At 50.2% G+C, this 18,972-nt stretch overlaps 2 protein-coding genes across 2 annotated transcripts; both read left to right on the top strand.

Moving 5' to 3' along the window:
- Positions 1-553: 553 nt before the first annotated feature.
- LOC138098960 (sperm-associated antigen 4 protein-like) lies at positions 554-4,428 on the top strand. Its single transcript, XM_068995899.1, has 8 exons — positions 554-582; positions 757-797; positions 1,044-1,131; positions 1,355-1,415; positions 1,788-1,900; positions 2,480-2,647; positions 3,003-3,092; positions 3,849-4,428. The coding sequence occupies exons 1-8, from the start codon at positions 574-576 to the stop codon at positions 3,993-3,995; spliced, it is 717 nt and encodes a 238-aa protein (XP_068852000.1). The 5' UTR covers positions 554-573; the 3' UTR covers positions 3,996-4,428.
- A 4,690-nt stretch (positions 4,429-9,118) lies between these two features.
- Positions 9,119-11,495, top strand: LYZ (lysozyme). The gene is made up of 4 exons (XM_068995708.1): positions 9,119-9,348; positions 9,688-9,846; positions 10,066-10,144; positions 10,552-11,495. Exons 1-4 carry the CDS (start codon positions 9,192-9,194, stop codon positions 10,610-10,612), a joined length of 456 nt encoding a protein of 151 aa, XP_068851809.1. The 5' UTR covers positions 9,119-9,191; the 3' UTR covers positions 10,613-11,495.
- Positions 11,496-18,972: the final 7,477 nt, after the last annotated feature.

The raw sequence follows: 18,972 nt of genomic DNA, 5'->3' as shown, positions 1-18,972 counted from the left end.
ATTAGGTGTGGAAACTCCTGTGGCTCAAGGGCTTCCTGAGTGTGCCCTTGACTGGGACTGGCTTGTGGACCACCAGTAAGATTCCCAGGTAGTCTCACAGCCATGCTACTGGTCTGGCCACTGGACTGGATGGCTTGCTGCAAGGTTGAGAGAGAAGGGCATAGGTATTTCCAAAGCTGAACTGGGGATGCCCAGAGGGGAGGTGCTGTGCAAGGGGAGGGATGGGGAGGTACCTCCCCTAGCCCCTACAGCCTGGTCTTGGTGCTCACTGAAGCGAGGGGAAACAGGGAGTAGATCTGGGGCAATAAACACAACTGAAGACCATGCTGGGATGTCCCCTGAAGCCTGGGCTGATGGCCCTCGGTCAGAGGTGCATCCTCTCTCTGCACCCCACATTCCGCACTCCTGAGCTGACCTGCTGCCTGACCCCCAAGGCAGCTGAGGAGGAGGAGACAATGGGCCCCGAGGGTCTGCTGCAAACCCCAGTCCAGTAACTGTCTCTTGGTGATGTGATTTGCAGCTGTTGTTTTCTGCGGGACTGCCGTGCCAGGATGGTTACCGTGGACAAAGGGAATGATGGAGGTTAGTGACTGTTGTGGGACAGGCACCTCCTGCAAGGGAGGGTTGCTGGATAAATCTCGGGCTCTTCTGCTTCCACATGGCATGACCCGAAGAAGAAGCAGATTGTGTAGTCTTCCCTGGGAAGCCACGGTGGCTCTGGCAGTAGAGGTTCTAATGGAGAATTTTCTCTTTCAGGAGCTGACAAGTGTATTTCCAGCAGGACTGAAAACCCTCTGGTAAGAGAGATTTCCTGAACTGGAACTGTGTCTGTGCAGAAGTGTCAGCTGACCTTGTGCTATCTGTGCTCAGCTTCCAAACAGCAAAGGCTCCCATATTTCCATCCTGCCTTTGCCTTTTGCTCAGCTTGGGCTGGAAGGAAGCACTGGCAAAGCAGGGAAAGCATGTGTGTCTCCTCACTGAGCTCAGGTGCTTCACAGAAGGAATGGGCTGCTTTGACAAGATCTGCTTTTCTCTTCCTGCAGGAATTCACACACTTTGATTGAAACCCAAAAGTTGCAGAATCTGCTGGAAGAGGTCACTCAGCTGAGGGCAGAGATCAGCAATTTGAAGGTGACCCAAGCTCTCCTTGGCATTGTTGGTGGGGTCAGAATGTTGTGGCCACAGATGCTGTTCCTCACTCCTCGTGGCTCATGTCAGCAGCACAGTTTCCCAGCTCTGAGGGCACGCCTTGCCATGCATGGCTGACACCGAGCTCTGCCTCTGTGGGTGATGGCAGCGTGCTGAACTCTCCACTGATGTGGTCCTTTCCTGTGTTTGCCCATGGTTTTCCCAGGAATTGACCCAGACTGCTTTGGAATCCTGTGTCAAGATGGACTGGGCCCTGAAGAGCTCTGGTAAGGACACAAGCAGCCCGGTCTCCTTGCCTTGTGCTTTTCTGTGTCCTGTCCACAGCCTCAAGGATGACTGGGGCTGCCCCCACACACGTTCCTGTGGGGATGGCACAGAAATGACAGACATTCCTGGGCGGATGGAGGGGCCCTCTTCCCCTCCACTGCATCTGGAAAAGGAATGGCTGGGTTGTCCTTTGCTGCCTCCCAGCACTCAGCCCTGTGGGAGAAGCAGTCACCAGGCATGTGGCTGCTGTCATTGCAGATGTGGACAGGACAGGTGGACATGGAGCTGGCCAGTGGCATCAGAAATGGTGTCTGAGCCAAGCCCTCCCAGGCTGTAGCTGCTTGCAGCCTTTTGCTCTCCCTTCCTTACAGGAGCCACCATTGACACACAGAGAACTTCCCAGACCTACGACTGCAAAGACAGCGGTCTCTGCAGGATTTTACGCTTATTCTGGACTGCCAGCCCTCCTGATACTATTCTGCAGGTATGTTAGCAGAAATCATCAGTTTTCTTCCCTCCTGTGAATTTGGGAACCATTCTCGGGGGGTCTCCCCTCAGCCCAGTGGTACTGCTCAAGCCCACGGTGTAGACTGGATTCCTGAAACCAAAGGTGGAACACAGGGCTGGGCTTGCTGAGAAGCAGTGGCTCCTCTCTGGAGGGGAGTGGGGCCAAGCTGAGCTGTACTGCTGCATTCTGCCCACAGTCCTCGGCCACAGCTGGGTGAAAGGCTTTCTTCCTACCTGGTGACCCTGGCTCCACTGTCAACCCTAAGAACTGCTTTTCAGGGTGGAGGCAAGAGGAGGGGGGATGCCCTACAGAGTCCCTGGGCAGAGGTGTTTCTGCTTGTCCCTGACTAGGATGGTTTCGTAACCAGCATTCTCTGTTCTGCCATGCTGAGCCCACTTTGGCAGGCAGGGAAGTCCTTCTGCTTCTGTCCATTTCCTCAATTGCCCCTTGTTTTCAAGCTGAAATAAACTCCACAGACATGTCAGCCTCAACGCTTCAAGCTACATGGGCAGTTGTGTTGGCCCACACGTCATTGCTCTTGTGTTCTGGTTGCAGCCAAAAGTTTTCCCAGGAAACTGCTGGGCTTTTAAAGGGCATCAGGGCCAGGTTGTCATCAGGTTGCCAGCACGAGTCCACCTGACTGCCGTCACAGTGCAGCACATCACCAAAGAAGCCTCTCCAAGTGGGACCATCATCAGTGCCCCCAAAGACATCGCTGTCTTTGTAAGTCTGCTGGGCATTTCTGGTGGGGATCTGGGGCCTGGGGGGAAGTCAGGGCAGGGTCTTGCTTGCTTTTGTGCATCCTCCGAGCTTTGTGTCCTGCACTCCCCTGAGCACTGCTGTGCCCCAGTGCGACACTTCCAGGGCTTGAGAGCTCCATCCTTCTTAAGACCCGTTCTGGCCAAGCACCTAAGGGTTGACCAAAACACGAGGCAGAGACTGAGCTCTACCCTAATCAATGCCAGACTACTGCCAGCGCCCTGGAAGAGGCTGGGTGTTTAAGAGGGCTGATCCAGCTTGTACATTCTCTCTTTGTTGGGATGAGTCCGACTTGCTCTCCTTGTGCTTTGCCCCCAAGGGAGTGGATGCAGACAGCGAAGAGGAAACTCTCCTGGGGATGTTCACCTACAATACAGAAAAAGACCCCATTCAGACTTTCCCTCTGAAGGTATGCTCCACACATGGGGGCCAGATGCCAGGGAGCAAAACAGGTTTGATTGCAAGTCCGTAGCAGGGAGGGTGTGAATGTTTCCTCCCTGGGCAGAGAGTCCTGGATCACTGCCAAAAGAGACCTGGTGGGGCTTGGAGGGCTGAATAGCACGTGGTTGTGGTAGCCAAAGGACAGGGTCAGGCCTGTGGCAACACAGCTCCTGAGAGATCCCTGACTGCAGCCACTGCCTTCAGAAAAGCCAGATGAACATGCAGCCACTCCATCCAAACAACAAATGGACCTTGTGCCATGGAGGAACAGGGACAAGTGGTGGCAAAAGCTGTCAGGCATCACTGTTGCTCCACTCTGTGCCCTGCTGACACTGGACAGTGTTGCCCTGGCACAGCATGCCCCTTCTCTCCCGGTGCTCTCAACCTGCCAGGAGAAAGGCAGGCAGAGCAGATGGTGGGAGCTCAGTGGGGTCACACACCAGCCCCATGCACGGGACCACCTCCCAGCCCCTCTGTCAGCACAGAGCAAGGGGCAGAGAGAAAGGAGATGCAGCCCCAGCCGGGCCAGCATGCAGAGGATGCCAAGTGCCTTCCCATGTCCCCAGTCTCCCCAGCAGCCCTGGTACCAGCAGCGAGCTTCAGATCTCCATTCCTTCTCCCACCTACTTTTGGGATCTTGTTCCTGAGCAGAAACAGGGCTGGCAGGGTAAGACATCTTGATTTCACAGTTGCTTTTAATGCCTCCCCTTTTCCCTCTTCACAGAGCATGCTGCTTCCCAGAGCCTTTTCACATGTCAAACTTCTTGTGAAGAGCAACTGGGGAAACCCGTGGTATACCTGCATTTACCGAGTGCAGGTTCATGGAAAAATGGAAAACCGGAAAGCTCCAACCGAGGGCCAAGATAAATAAAAAAGAAAACACAAAAGAAGAAAAAAGGGCAAGGGGAAGAAGGGAAATGGGGGGAATGATGTGGCAGCCCAATGTTGATTTTAGAGGATGCATGTGGGACTGTGTCAGGTGAGTTTTACATAAGATATTAGGAATCATAGAATCATTTAATCCCTCTGTTGAAAGGGACCCACAAGGGTCATCAAGTCCAACTCCTGGCCCTGCACAGGACAGCCCCAACAATCACACTGTGTGTCTGACAGCTGGCTCAGTGCCGTGACCACTTCTCTGGGAAGCCTGTTCCAGTGCCCAACCACCCTCTGAGTGAAGAACCATGTGGGTAAAGAACCTTCTGGGTGAAAAATCTTCTGGGTGAATCACAGAATCTGCTGAGTTGGAAGGAACCCACAAGGATCATTGAGCTCAAATCCTGCAACTCCTGGCCCTGTACAGGACCACCCCAACAACTACACCATGTGTCTGACAGCTGGCTTGGTGCTGTAGCCAATTCTCTGGGGAACCTGTTTCAGTACCTGACCACGTTCTGGGTTCTGGTTCTTCACTCAGAAGGAGAAGGTTCTTTAGCCAAAGGTTCTTCACCTGTTTCTTCCGGACAGTTACAGGCTCTTCAGGAGGGGTAGGCAGGGCAGAAGGGGTGTAGGAGGCCCTTCCAAGTCATAGGTTCCATGGTTCTATGATTCTATGATTCTATGACTGGTTGTTTCCAACCCATCTCTTCTAAACACCTGACACAGTGGTATATGTGTCCTGTCCCAGAAACAGAGGGGAAGCCACAAGTCCAGGGTTTAAGATGATAGCAGAATGCATGGAAACCTCTACTCCTTGACCATGGATGTGTAGTGAGAGACTAACTTGTGCCAGAGCCTAGCACTACTGACAAAAATAAAAAAGCCATAGGCCCCAGGAGTTGTACTTCAACCTTTGTTTGATCAGTAGAACTGTAAGCAGTTCATAGGGAAGTATAGGATGGGGACTCCACCACCTCCCTGGGCAGGCCCTTCTAAGGCCTGACCACCCTTTCAGTGAAGAAATTCTTCCTCATGTCCTTCTCTGGTGCAGCTTGAGGCCGTTCCCTCTCCTCCTGTCCCTGTTCCCTGGCAGCAGAGCCCGACCCCCCCAGCTGCCCCCTCCTGTCAGGGACTTGTGCAGAGCCACAAGGTCCCCCCTGAGCTTCCTTTTCTCCAGGCTGAGCCCCTTTCCCAGCTCCCTCAGCTGCTCCTCATCAGACTTAGGACATATGACTCTTAGCTAGGAATTCTCTGCAACCCCCTTTGTAGCAATCTCATGCTGGTTTATTGTCACTTAAGACAATCCAGTACAGGGATTTAATTATTTTGTTACCAGAAATTCGGTAAAATAAAAAAACTCCTTAACACCAATGTAGCATTAAGAAGCAGGATGCAGCTCCTCCCAAAGCTGTTCATGCTGAGTACAGGAAAGTTTCTGTTTATATACTGTACTTTGTATACATATTCATTGTTCCAGACTAAACATACATATGATAATCATTTCCCCCAAAATCATTAACATATTTCCCCTCCCCTTTGCTCATGTGTTCATCTGTCCTGGGGGTCTCTCTGGTGGTCCCTGGTGGTCGTAGACCCCAATGTTCCAGGTGACCTGGCTGAGCTGGCAGGGCACTGAGGCCGGAGAATTTCCAGTCCTCCTCCTCACACAAGGGGCATTGTGCACTTTCCATAGAACAGTAGTTCTGGAGAACAAGCCTTGTGTGAACTAACCAGGTGTAGGCCATTAATCATCTGGTAACAATTATATTTATGGCATTATCTTCATTCTGCCCCTTAACCTGGAGTCTCAACTGATAAATGACAGAACTTTTAGGTGAGGTATTACCATTTTTAGTACTCCCCTGTGTCGCGGTAGGGTGGTAGGGAAGAGAAGAGAGATCCAGCAGGCAGGAATTGTGCAGCAAGGTTGATTTACGTAATTATTTTACAACTTTTTTATAGACTTTTTTCTTCATAGTCTAATTGGACAAAGGATCAGCCACCTCTTGGGGTGATTGGCTAAAATCCTAAAACTTCCATTGTCAAAATATTTTTCTACTGTACTATAAACAAAGCTTTGCATGGTCGCAGGTGTTCATAGCTTATAGAAATCTACTGATATCTTCCATGAGAGAGAAAAATATCTCACAGGACTGGAAAGAAGCAAGAAAAATTCTTGCTAGCAGCATATTTGTATCCACACCCATGCATAAAAATCAACTCAGAGAACAAATATTCTTCCACGTGACCAATAGATGGAAGTAGCTCACTCTGCTCAGTTGAGATTCAAGTCTAAGATGCTGAGGAGGCCTCTGGAGGTGAAAGCTCTAACAAGTGTAATTGTCACTTTCTTTATGTGACAAGCAGAGCAATCCTACATGGAAGCACCAGCAACAGGTAAGGAAGCCAACTTCAAACTATGGTATAGAATGAGCCCTGCTGCACTTAAAGCTATTCAGGTGTCACATTTGCCCAAAGAATTCCCACTGTTCCTTCAAATAATGTAGGAAAGCTATTGTTGGAAATGTGAGGCTCTTTTTTTGCATTTCCTAAAAGATTTCAAGTTTAAATCTTATCTGACAGTTGAATCTCAAGTCACAAAGTTGTGCAAAACTTTAAGAAGTCCAACCTTCTATACAAAGTAGGTCTTGGAAACAAATTCTGCACTATACAAGGGTAAATTAAATAACAGTACATATTTCACGGTTATTTACAAATTTTCTAATACCTGTCACTCATTTCAGAACCATTTACTCAATTGTAGAGCCAAGTGCTGAAGTTTACAGTAACAAACTGTCTCCAGGCAACACTTTCTAAAAGTGCCTTGGTAAAGGAGATCCCTTTCCCAGAAACGACAAAAACTTGCCTAGAAAAAACCAGAGTCACAGTAAACGAGGCAAAAGCAACCACTGATACAGGGTTTAATACATTTTACATGCCCCATACACACACTTCAGGCTCTAAACCACCCAGAAATAAAAAAAAAAAAAAAAAATTGACAGCATTGATGTTTATCACAAATAGCTTTATACACATCTGCTGTGCTTTAGGAGAGAGAATGATGACATCTACTAGAATATGAGGTCACCTCCCCAAGGAATGGCAAACCTCCGCCAACTGACACCATTTAAAACCAAACTGGAAGTCCTCTGAGGAAGACTAAAAAGCCCTCCTGCACTGGCACAAAACTCAGTGGAATACAAGATCCTTCCCATGAGATAGCACAGTTCTCACCATTACAAAACAAGATTTCTCACCATTACAAAACCTGATTTAAAGCCCACCAACACTTGGGTTACTCAGGGCACAATCACCTGAAATTGTAACACATTGTCCCGAGCACGCAGAAGTCTCTCAGATCAGGCAGAGCAAAACTTCCCCCATCAGCACCCCACACACACTTCTTTATCCAGAGCAATAATCACTTGTCAAGATAAGGGTGCCCACCCTGGCTGCAAAGATTAACAACTCACAGACACCACATTAGGAAAAGACCCTGATCTTCACTGATACTTAACAGTCACCAGATAGAGCCTTTCAGAAGTGGATCAATTCTATGCTATAAACTTTATTTTTTAATATGTACTTTATTTAATAATAATTTAAAAATTATTTAACAATAACTTTATTAATATTAAATTTATTTAATATAAACTTATTTTCATGCCTTTACCCCAAAAAACTCCATCCTCCACAGCACATTATTGCTTCTCTGAGAGCATCTGGGCTGGTTTTGCTTTAATTGCAAACTACTGCACTACAGCCTTAAAACCAGGGTGAGCAAGAATGTGCTTTAATTGCACACTATTGCACTACAGCCTTAAAACCAGAGTGAGCAACTCCCAACCACCTGATACAAATGAGCAGTATCAGGACAGCAAGCCAGGGCTTTTAAATCCTGCTTTCTTGCTTCATCAGTTTTTCCCTTTAAATCAGTTTAAGACTTGTTACAGCTAAGCAGTTCGTCATCTGCTGTGTCAGACTTGTGTTCTGCCACGTGGCATCTACACTTGGGTCCTCATTGTGTCACCGAAGCCGCAGGAAAAACAAAAACTCTCCAACAACATTTTAGGGTTACAGAATTAAGGCATTACTTTATTCTGGCCAGGATGTGCAACAGAAATCATTTCACCCACACATTGCCCAGGATGTGCAGAGAAAATCATCACACATACACTTCACTAGATACTTATACAGTAAAAACCCATCAAAATTCATTGGTCAATGTTCATTGGTCCCACGTTACACAGTTCTTAGTATTTGATTTCCTATTGGTTATTGATCTCTTTGTCTTCGATGTTAATTCAGTTCTCATTCTTTGTTCTCTTATTTATCTTTTCCCAGACCAGATGTCTCCAACCAGGGGTGATGTTTGGAGTTGATGTTCATTAACGGTCATTATCCTTTGTGTATCTTTTGTGCTACCCCCAGTCTGCTGAGATGTTAAGCTCATGAGGCCTGGAGTGGTGAAACAGTCCTTTGAAAAGAAACTTCAACTCCTTTCCATCTGGGCAAAAGCAAACAAAACCCCTGACTAAAGTTATATAAAAAATTTTAAATTGGTATAATTTCCAACAAGAGAACCCCCAGAAGCACCTCACTGAGCTAGAGGGTTGTAGAGGCATGGACTCCTTTCTTCTCTGGGGTTCATGGCAAAGATGAAGCCTTTGCACAAACTTAGGTGTGATGTCAGTTGGCACAACAATCCATAAAGAAGCCAATGACATAATTTCTCCTGCCAATGTCCTCATGACTGCTAGAGAAGAAAAAAGAAGCTCTTCCATTCAACACCTCACCCACAACGCCCTCCCAAAAATACTCTGTTCACCCTCAATCCTTCCTTCTTCAAAGCTGTATGGCAGCATTGTTAGCATGAAAGGATAAAGAGCTTGCTTTGGAGCTAGAGGAGGAAATAAACCATATGAGGATTGCTGGATTGTCTGTGGAAAACATACAGCCCAGCTTTGATGGAGCAGTGAAATAGGTACTGGCACTCTCCAGGAATTTGTTTTGGAGTTTGGCCCACTTCCCTACTGCCTTGTTACCGTAAAGACCGCCCAGACTTCCCAGACGTGCTTGCTTAACCAGCTGATATTCCTCCTGGGAACAGGAATAAAAGGCTGGCACTGCAGGCAGTCCTGGCAGACAGACAGCTCAAGTTCCTTTGGCACATCTTGCTGTGGACTGCATGATGGGAAAGTCAATGCTCTTCCTTGGCTTTCTTCTTATTTTCCTTGGGCTGGCTCTGCCAGGCACCCAGGGAAAAGTATTTTCCAGATGTGAGATGGTGAGGATCCTACGTCGGAATGGCTTTGAGGGCTTCGAGGGCACAACTGTTGCTGACTGTGAGTATAACAGGCTGCCACAGCACCTCTCTGCCTGTACCACCTTTGTCCCTCTCAACTTCTTTTTCATCTTCCAGCAGTACTATTCTGTCTCTCCATTTCTTTGACTTCATCTTTTCTCTTCCTTATCCCCTTCCTTGCTCCCTTCTATAGTTCACAAATACCCATCTAGAGCTTTGTTCTTCCAAGAATTTACCTATCCAGTTCTCAAGGTTATGATATCACCAGTTCAATTACTTCTCCAGCACTTCATTCATCCTTGATCCTTTCATATCTTTCCTCTTATTTACCCATAGTATACCTTAATGCTCTCCTCTGGGATCTCTCTTCCTCCTGCAGGGATGTGCCTGGTGGCACATGAGAGTGGTTATAACACTAAGGCGTATAATAACAATGGTCCAAGCAGGGACTACGGCATCTTTCAGATCAACAGCAAGTACTGGTGCAATGATGGCAGGACCGCTGGAGCCAAGGATGCCTGCCATATCAGTTGCTCAAGTAAGTGGCAGGACAGAACAAAGAACCTTTCTTTGTTCATTCCATGAAAGACACCCGCCTAGCAGCTGCTCTGGGCATTTCTATCTGTCCTTCTATTCATCCATCTCAGTGTGCCACCTGTCCTTCCTTCTTGATGGACACCTTTCCTTCTGCCAATCTGTCCCTGCTCTTCCTCTGCCCTGCTTTCCTCTGTACTGATCTTTTCTCTCTTCTCTACAGAATTGCTAAATGATAACATTGACGATGATATTCGGTGTGCCAAGAAGATTGCTCGAGAGGCTCATGGCCTCAGTCCCTGGTAAGGATATTCGCAGTGGACACTAGGGAAGAGTGGGCAGAGGAGATCAAAGACAATCCTGCTATTGACTGAGGGAGGCAGGGGGATCAATGGATGGGAAGCTGTATTTGGTGGAGTTTAGCACAGTCTTTCTCCTAAAGCTGAAAGGAGAATATAGGAATCCTGTCTCACAGCACCCGCTCTAATTCCCTAAATTTCCTGCCTCTCCCAGAGCTCTCCTTTTTATTCTCTTCCCCTTCTCCCAGCTCGCTTAGATTGAGCTTGTAATAATTTTCATTTATTCATATGTTTCAGAGAGATCTTTGAGAGTCTTCACCCAAGACTCTCAAAGAGTAACCAAGTCTGTTTTTATAACCAATTCAATCATTATTTAACTCCTCAAATTACATAATGTATTTGTTTTCCAGGTATGGCTGGAAAAACCATTGCCGGGGCAGAAACCTGAGTTCCTATGTCAGGGGTTGCTAAATTGCTCCACAGGTGTTCTCAGCATCACCAGAGGTGGAGAATGACGGCGTTTGGAGAGAAGACCAGGGAAATGGATAGGTGTGGGGAATTAAAAGCAGTATATTATTAAGATAGAGAGGGTACTGGCTAGTGCTAACTCCGGAGGCCTTCACACTGCTGCAATGCAAACAGAGAACTTACAACTCGTGGCTTAATACAAACGAGGCTTAGCAACAGGTAGAGTTTCAGCTGTTTACTTGCATAATCCTGACTCAAGATTTTATTGCCCTGACTAACAGGGCTTAGCAACATTTAGGGTTTCTCTCTCTGTATCTTTCTCTGTTCTCTTTACCCCTCCCTCCCCTTCATTTTTTGCCCATTCTTATTGGAGTGTCTGTAGTGAGAAAAGACAAAAATTGATGTACACTGTGTAAGACCTGCAGAATTGAGTTGCCTTATGACGAGGACAGTCACTGATGGAGGTGGGGAGTACAGTTCACTGATAGAGAGAAAACGATGCTGAAACGTGACCTTGCTCCTTAAATTTGTCTGAGCATCTGCTCCTGGCTGGTATGAGGGATAGGACACTGAAAGGTATGGGCATTTGGCCTGGGTGAATACAACCTTTCTTATCATTCTTTGAGGAAGCTGATCAAACACAGCCTAGAATGCAGGCAGCATCTCTGTGAGGAAACTATGGGTTGGAAAGCCAGTTGGGAAAGGGAAATGTTTTGCTGTTGAGTTCACAAGTCCTTCTTCCAAATGAAAGCTGAATTCAGAAACAGTGCATAAATGAAAGGTGCTAACACTGAAACCATGCTTGCTTTATTCATGTGCTTTCTGCTGCTGCTAGGGGAGCAGTGACCTCTTTGGTGCTTATGCAATAAAGGGATGCTTAAACTTGTGTCTTGTGTGAATGTATAAACCAACCATTAAAGGCACGTTTGTTTAGATGGCTGCATCTAAAAAAATAACCCACCAAAAAAAGCTCAAAGTAAGCCTTGCCAGAAAACCCTCTTCCCCAGTGTTGGAAGTTAGGATTTTTCCTTCATCTTTTCTTTCTCTCATGGAATTTTTCTCCCATTTGCTGCCTGAGAAATGGGAACAACAGCTACTTAAGAGAGAGAGAAGATGTGGCCAGGGAAGGGGGAAGGGGTGCAGTTTGTTACCGTCTCTTAGCTGGGGGGTTTTCTCTTGGGAAGTGAAGAGATACCGAGAGGTTTTCCTGGGGGCTCAGGGGCTGGGCTCAGTCCTCTCTCTCTCAGGATCCGAGTGGGGACAGGTGTGGTTTTGGTGCTGCACTGTTAGTGCCCAGAGGATTCGGCTGCACTGTTAGTGCCCAGAGGATTCGCTGCCACTGCGGAGTTTTTGTCCTTCACGGCTTCTCCTTACCGTAGGTGAGCCTTTGCTCACAAGAGCAGCTGTTGAACTGGGGCCTTTTCCAACACCCGACCTCACTGGAAAGGGGACCCCAACCCCCTTCCCTCCCCTCCGGAGGGAGCATCTCCCAGCTGCGTGCGGAAACCCGGCTGCCACTGCCCAGCCCCGCTGTTTTCTGCCGCTCCTTCAGGTTTTTTTGCTACACTTTAATCCAGCACCCCGCGTCCGCCTGACCCCCGCAGCGCCTGGCACGGCCCCAGCTTCTGCTGCATTTTGTTTGTCACCCCGGGTGTGGCCGCCTCTGCTGTTCCAGCCGCCGCTCCGGGGTTCCTGCTACAGCCCATTCTGCCATCCCGAGGGGCACCGGGCTCAGCCGCCCCATGGGTTTGTAAAGGAAGCCGCTTTTCCATCGCTCCCGCCGGCCGAGCCGCCATCGCCGCCTGAGGGGAGACGCGGCCGAGCTCGCGCCACAGCGCCCCCTGCCGGCGCGGGGGAAGCACAGCACCCGCCCTGCCCGGCCGGGAGCCGCCAGCGCCCCTGGCGGCCGCGAGCGGAACTGCAGCGAGGGGAACGGGCCCGCGGCGGGAGAGGCGGAACCGGGTCTGGAACCGGGTCTGGAACCGGGTCTGGAACCGGCACCGGAACCGGGTCTGGAACCGGAACCGGGTCTGGAACCGGGTCTGGAACCAGGTCTGGAACCGGCACCGGAACCGGGTCTGGAACCGGGTCTGAAACCGGGTCTGGAACCGGCACCGGAACCGGGTCTGGAACCGGGTCTGGAACGGGAACGGGGTCTGTAACGGGAACCGGAAGCGGGTCTGGAACGGGAACCGGGTCTGGAACCGGGTCTGGAACCGGCACCGGAACCGGGTCTGGAACCGGCACCGGGTCTGGAACGGGAACGGTGTCTGGAACCGGAACTGGGTCTGGTACCGGCACCGGGTCTGGAACCGGGTCTGGAACGGGAACGGGGTCTGGAACCGGCACCGGGTCTGGCACCGGCACCGGGGTCTGTTACTGACACTGGGTCTGGCACCGGGTCTGGTATTGGCACCGGGTCTGGAACCGGCACCGGGTCTGGAACCGGCACTGAGTCTGGTACTGGCACCGGGGTCTGGAACCAGGTCTGGAATTGGCACTGGGGTCTGTTACCGACACTGGGTCTGGCACCAGGTCTGGAACTGGCACTGGATCTGGAACCCCGTCTGGCACCGGCCCCGGATCTGGTACCGGGTCTGGAACCGGCACCGGGTTCTGGCACTGGCACAGGGTCTGGTACTGGCACCGGGTCTGGAACGGGCACCGGGGTCTGGCACCGGGTCTGGTACCGGGTCTGGAACCGGCACCGGGTCTGGCACCAGTACGGGGGTCTGGTACCAGCATGGGGGTCTGGTGCTGGCACGGGGGTCTGGTGCTGGCACCGGCTTGAGTTCTGGCACCGGGGTCTGGTACCGGCACTGGGTCATGTTATGGCACTGGGTTCTGGTTCCGGCACCGGGTTCTGGTTCTGTCTGGCGTTGCTGCCACTGCTGTTGTTTGTTTGCCTTGTCATACATATAAACACTAATAAAGAACTGTTATTCCTTTTCCACATCTTTGCCCGAAAGTCCCATAATTTCAAAGTTATAATAATTCAGATGGAAGAGGGTCATATTTTCCATTCCATGGGAGGTTCCCATCTTCCTCAGCTGGCACCTGTCTTTCAAACCAAGACACCCAGCCTCTTCCCCTCTTCCCAGCTCCAGGACAGGCGGTGGCTCTTTCGCCTGCTGTGACCCAGACACGTTCATTCTCTCATCAGGTAGCTCAAGGCAGAGCTATTTTACATGCTGGTGTTGTTCTCATTTAAGAAAATTTAAAGAGGTGGGCACTCTAAAATGAGTAACCTCACCTTAATTCCAACCTTTCCACCACTGAGGAATGGAATATGAGTGGATATAAGTGAAAAAGTAACAGTTCATTAATAAACGGAACAGCAACAGGCAAAAAATAACAGTGAATAACTGCTAGATACAAAATTGCTAAACCTCACAAACCCCACAGGAACAAAGAGAGACCCAAAATGCCTGAAAATGCCCTTCCCAAGATGACACCAGGCAGGGGCAGCCACGTGGCTTGAAGGACAAAGGGACCAGATGGTGTCAGATCCTTGCCAGTAAGGCAGGAGCTCACGGAGCAATTCCAGCGGCAGCCAAAGGCCTGGCAGCTCCTCTGTGTTCAGCATCTTCCTCGTGGCAGGAGAGAGACAGCAGGATGGGCACGGCAGGGCGCCCGTCTTGGAGGCTTTTTCTTCTTCCCAAGTTTCCGTGACAACTTCTTATCTGGGGTTTTGACTTGTAGGTACAACCCTGGTAAAGGGGTGCTTTCTTTCTGTGTAAATACTGAAGGCCATGCGTGCATCTCTGTACTAGTTTGAAAACAAACCAGTGGGAGGCACCAAGTCAGAATAACAATTTAATGGGGAAAATTAAAGGAAAGGGAAAAAAGAAAGACTAAAAGAAAACACTGGTTCAAACTGACAGAGTCAAGATACAATCTGAGTCCCAGTTAGGCAGGGTGGTGGTAGCAGTCTGGTAGAATGGTGGTTGCAGTCCTCTGAAGCAGTGATCCTGTAGAGAAAAAAAAAAGGTCTTCTCTTCCTCAGACGGTGGTGGCTCTGTAGCTCCTGTCCTCTGGAAAACCAGTGGAGAAGGGATGTCTCTGGTGTTCAGTCTCAGATTATATCCACGATGGGATGCTTGATTCCTCTCTCTGGGTGGAGCATCTCACAATGGGGTAATGAGTCATGAGGCCAAGTGTTGATTAGGCTCGTTAACAGAAGATAGTCCAGAGGGAGTTATCTCTGAGTCATGCGGCAGGACAATGATGGGCCATTAACAGAAAGATAGTCTGGGGGGAGGAGGCAAGGAAACACTGCCCCACCTGATTTCAACAGCTCATGAGGATGGTAATAGAATACACTTCAACCCAGGACAATCTCCAAGGGCCATACTCAACAGGAAAAGATCAGGGGGTGTGGAAGTAAACTCTTAGCAAATGAAAACACATCCCTGCTTCGGGCTGATGAATCCTGCTGCAGCTCCATAGCCGCAGGTCCAAGCAGGAGCAAGGCTGAGCACAGGTACCCAAGTTTGGTGGTGCATCCTCCCCTGTGTCCTCCTCCTTGGGCCTGCTCTTCACCTCAGCAGCTGCTCATAAGCCTTGGATGCTGTGCTGATTTTTGCCTTTTTCTTTTATATATTCTAAGTATTCTTTACACATGTATTTGTAGCCTATTATTGTATTAGTGGCTGGTTTTCCCAGTAGTTTTCCATGGCCTTTCCTTAGGCAGAAAGACAAAACACATTCCAAAGGCCCCTATCCTATCTTGGTTCTTCCTGGCTACCAAGGTTGAACACAGCTCTTTGAGACACATTTTCATGAACAAAGTACATCTAGTACCAAGGCGGGGGCTCCACAAAAGGGTTGAACCAGAAGGGGGAATTACCTCATCACCTGTGCTTCTAATTGGGAATTCTTGTCAATTATGCTAATTTGCTAAGCTTACAAACTGTGTTCACCCCGTGGGGGGTGGGCTTCTGTGGACATTTTTCCATAACTGCCCCTGGAGGTCCCCAATAAAGACCAGCTTTTCTATTACCTCCTGTACTAATATTATCTTGAAAGTGTGTGTGGTTTCATTTAAAGGTTCTTAAGGCATCGCCTTGACTGTACCAGCTGGGCAGTGAAGTGTCCCTGACTGTATCCAGAGCATGGTAAAGGTGGGAATGATTCTGACTGTAACAGGAGTCTTCCGTGACCAACCAAGGTGGAGAAAAAATGAAAAGCAGTTATGCTTGTTAGCCTTGGTAAATCATTTACCTGAGTTCTCACTTGAGTAGAATGGTACCATTGTTCCCAGCTTGGGTTATGGCCAGGATGGAAACTTGGAATTGATAGGAAAGATGTGATAGGAAAGAGAATTTAGGCATTATTTTATTCTGGCCAGGATGTACAACAGAAATTATTTCATCCACACATGCCTGGGTTGTGCAGTGAAATTCATTCCATCACACATGCATCTTTACCAGACTTTTCACATATTTATGCATACAAAACCCCAAAGAAATTCTTGTTCATTGGTCTTAAATGACACAATTCTTAGTATTTGATCTCCTATTGGTTATCGATCCCTTTGCCTTCAATGCTAGTTTGGTCTTCATTCTTTGGTTCCCTTATCAATCTTTTCCCAGACCAGGTGTCTCTGACTGCACCAGTGGGGGTAAGTTCATTAATAGTCATTTATGTCCATTTATGTGTATCTTCTGGCTACTCCCAACCCGTAGATATTGAGGTCATCAGGCCTTGCCTGGTGAACACAGTCTTTTGAAGAGAAACTGCAATTCCCCTCCCCCTGGGCAAAGCTGAGCAAACTCCTGACTAAAGTTACATAAAAAGTTTTGAAAGTTGTATCATTTCTGACACCATGGGCAGGGACACCTTCCACTAGACTGGGACCCTCCAAGCCCTGTCCAACCTTGAACACTTCCAGGGATGGGGCAGCCACAGCTTCTCTTGGCAACCTGTGCCAGTGTACTTCTGTTGTATCTAACTTATGGATGACTAAAGCCAATCATTTTGTGACCCTACCAGCTGAGGTCCAGAGCCTTTGGAGCTCTCCTGGACCACAGTGGCTGCACCAGCACCTGCCTTGGAATGGGAGTTCATCAACCCTCAAGTTTGTGATACATTCATGAGCCCTCAAGTTTGGAAAGATGGAGGCTGAGGAGGCCTTGGCTGATCCCCCCACCACACTCCTCAAGGTGCAAGCCCCACCTGTTGCGATTCACTAAGGGATGTGACATACGTCCCTGAACCTGAGGGGAACTTTTGGCAGATTCCTCTGCAGGGATCAGCACAGATGTACACATCTCTGCATGTGTGTGAATTGATTATGCTATGAGTGCTTTTATTATGAGTCTGTTATTAAGTCACTGTTAAAATGTAGCAAATGCTATTGAACTTTTAATTGTTACATCAGTCCATGACTGAGTGCTGCAAAACCCTTTTGCACCCTGACCCTTTTGCATCCTCGGTCTCTATGTAAATCATCCTAAATGGATTCCAGTCTGATTTTCCTATGCATACTTCAGCCATGTAGTCAGTAACAGGGTGAACATCGTAATTGAACTCCCTTAAGTTGCACTTTCACAAATTTGTATTAAAACCTGCTTTTTGTCATCACCTTTGAGTGCCCAAACCATTCACCGGTGACACCAGTGGGCACACACAACTACATACACGTGTGTGCCTGTACAGACACGTGGATTTACCCATATGTGGGTCTGGCCACAGAGATGGAGCCCTCACAGGAACATCACCAGCAGCACCAAAGCCCCATCCTGCTCCCCGCTGGCTAACCAGTCCCTCGGTCCTTGACTGGAAGAATACACACACACACCCAGACGCGTGTAGGTCCATGCACACACGCGTGCAGATCCCTGTGCACAACGCGGTGTGCAGAAGCCAGCTCAGCCTCTCCGCCTGCCCGGCAGCTCTCCCTGGATCTCGCCCCGTCTCTCCACTCGCTGTCCCCCCTGAATTCGCACCCAAAGGCGGCCCGAGGCCCTGCTCCGCTCCCGGGAGGGAGTCGGGGGCCGTGCGGGCACGGAACCGCCCGGCAGCGCAGCAGCTCCGGACCGACCGCCGGGACGGCAGCGGGGCGGGGAGAGGGGCGGGCAGCGGGGCCGCAGAGGGACCGGGACCGGGAGAGGGAGCCGGGAGAGGATGGAGGAGGGAGCGTGGCTGGCAGCGGCGCCGGACGAGCGGCAGAACGGGTCGGAGAGCGGCGTACGGCAGATTTTGGCTCGGCTCGGCGGCAAGAGGTGGCACCTGCGGGAGTCAGACCCCCATCACGGCCCAGCTCCCTTTGGGACCCTTCCCAAGGCCGTGCCACTGCGGTGATGGAGCGGGAGAAGGACATGCAGGCCCAGGAAGTGTGCGAGGAAGAGGAGAAGGGCTGTGAGGGGGTTTCACGAGGAAGCAGTCTCTCGCTGCCCAGCAGGTGGGAAGCGGCTCCGTCGGGCAGAGCGCTGCAGCGTGTGCGGGAGCCGTGCCGGGTCCGGGGGTGCCGCTCCCGGCCGGGCGAGGGGCGGCTCCCGGGGTCTGCGAGCCCAGAGAGGCTTCGGGGATCCCTCCCACAGCCCCTGCCCGCTCCTCGCTCGCAGCCCCCGTCCCCCTCCTCCTCGAGGTCCCCGGGCGTCCCAGGCAGATGTTCCTCCCGGAGATCCCCACTAGATGGGCCCCGCAGCTTTGCGGTCCCTGGACAGGCTCTTCCGCACAGGCAGCAGCGGGAATGTGGCTCCTGGCTTCCACTTAGGGTTGAGGGGGCAAATGACGGCCAAGTGAGAAGAGGGATCTGCCTCACACGGAGGCGGGGCTGGACCCCGCGGCAGAAATGGACTCTTGAGTTGCACAAAATGCAACAGAATGGTGTAGAAGGGGGCAGATTGCTAATTTAACCCTAGTGGAAGGTGCCCTTGGCCACGGCAGGGGGGTGGGACGAGGTAATCTTCAAAGTCCCTTCCAACCCAAGCTACTCCGGGATTCTATGAACCCCCTTTACAACCGAGGCCACCTTCCTCCAAAGTACACCAACACTGGCTGGAGCAGCTGCAGGAGTTGCTCTTCGTGCCATGGGCTCCCCGATCACTCCTTTCTGGCCTCCAGCACAGCTGGCTGCACACCTGGCAAGCATTTCCCTCGCCAGCAGAATGACCCCACGAAGCTGTGAGCAGGGCAGCGCAGTCCCGTGGGTGGAGCAGCACCCTGGGGTGCACGAGGTGGAGTGGGGCTCACTGGTCAGTCACGCCAGCTGTAACATCTGTGCAACAGGGAGGCCATTTGCTGTGGGACATTGCTGTAAGCAATTAGATCTCTGCAGTTATTTTGCTGACAGTCTAGAAAACCCCAGGAAAACCCCCATGAATAACACTTCTGGTGCCTCAGTCCCCTGCTGTGGA

Source organism: Aphelocoma coerulescens, chromosome 26 (assembly GCF_041296385.1).
Source record: "Aphelocoma coerulescens isolate FSJ_1873_10779 chromosome 26, UR_Acoe_1.0, whole genome shotgun sequence".
Taxonomy (NCBI): domain Eukaryota; kingdom Metazoa; phylum Chordata; class Aves; order Passeriformes; family Corvidae; genus Aphelocoma; species Aphelocoma coerulescens.
Note: the sequence above shows the minus strand (reverse complement) of the source record. Positions and strands in the feature narration are given on the sequence as shown.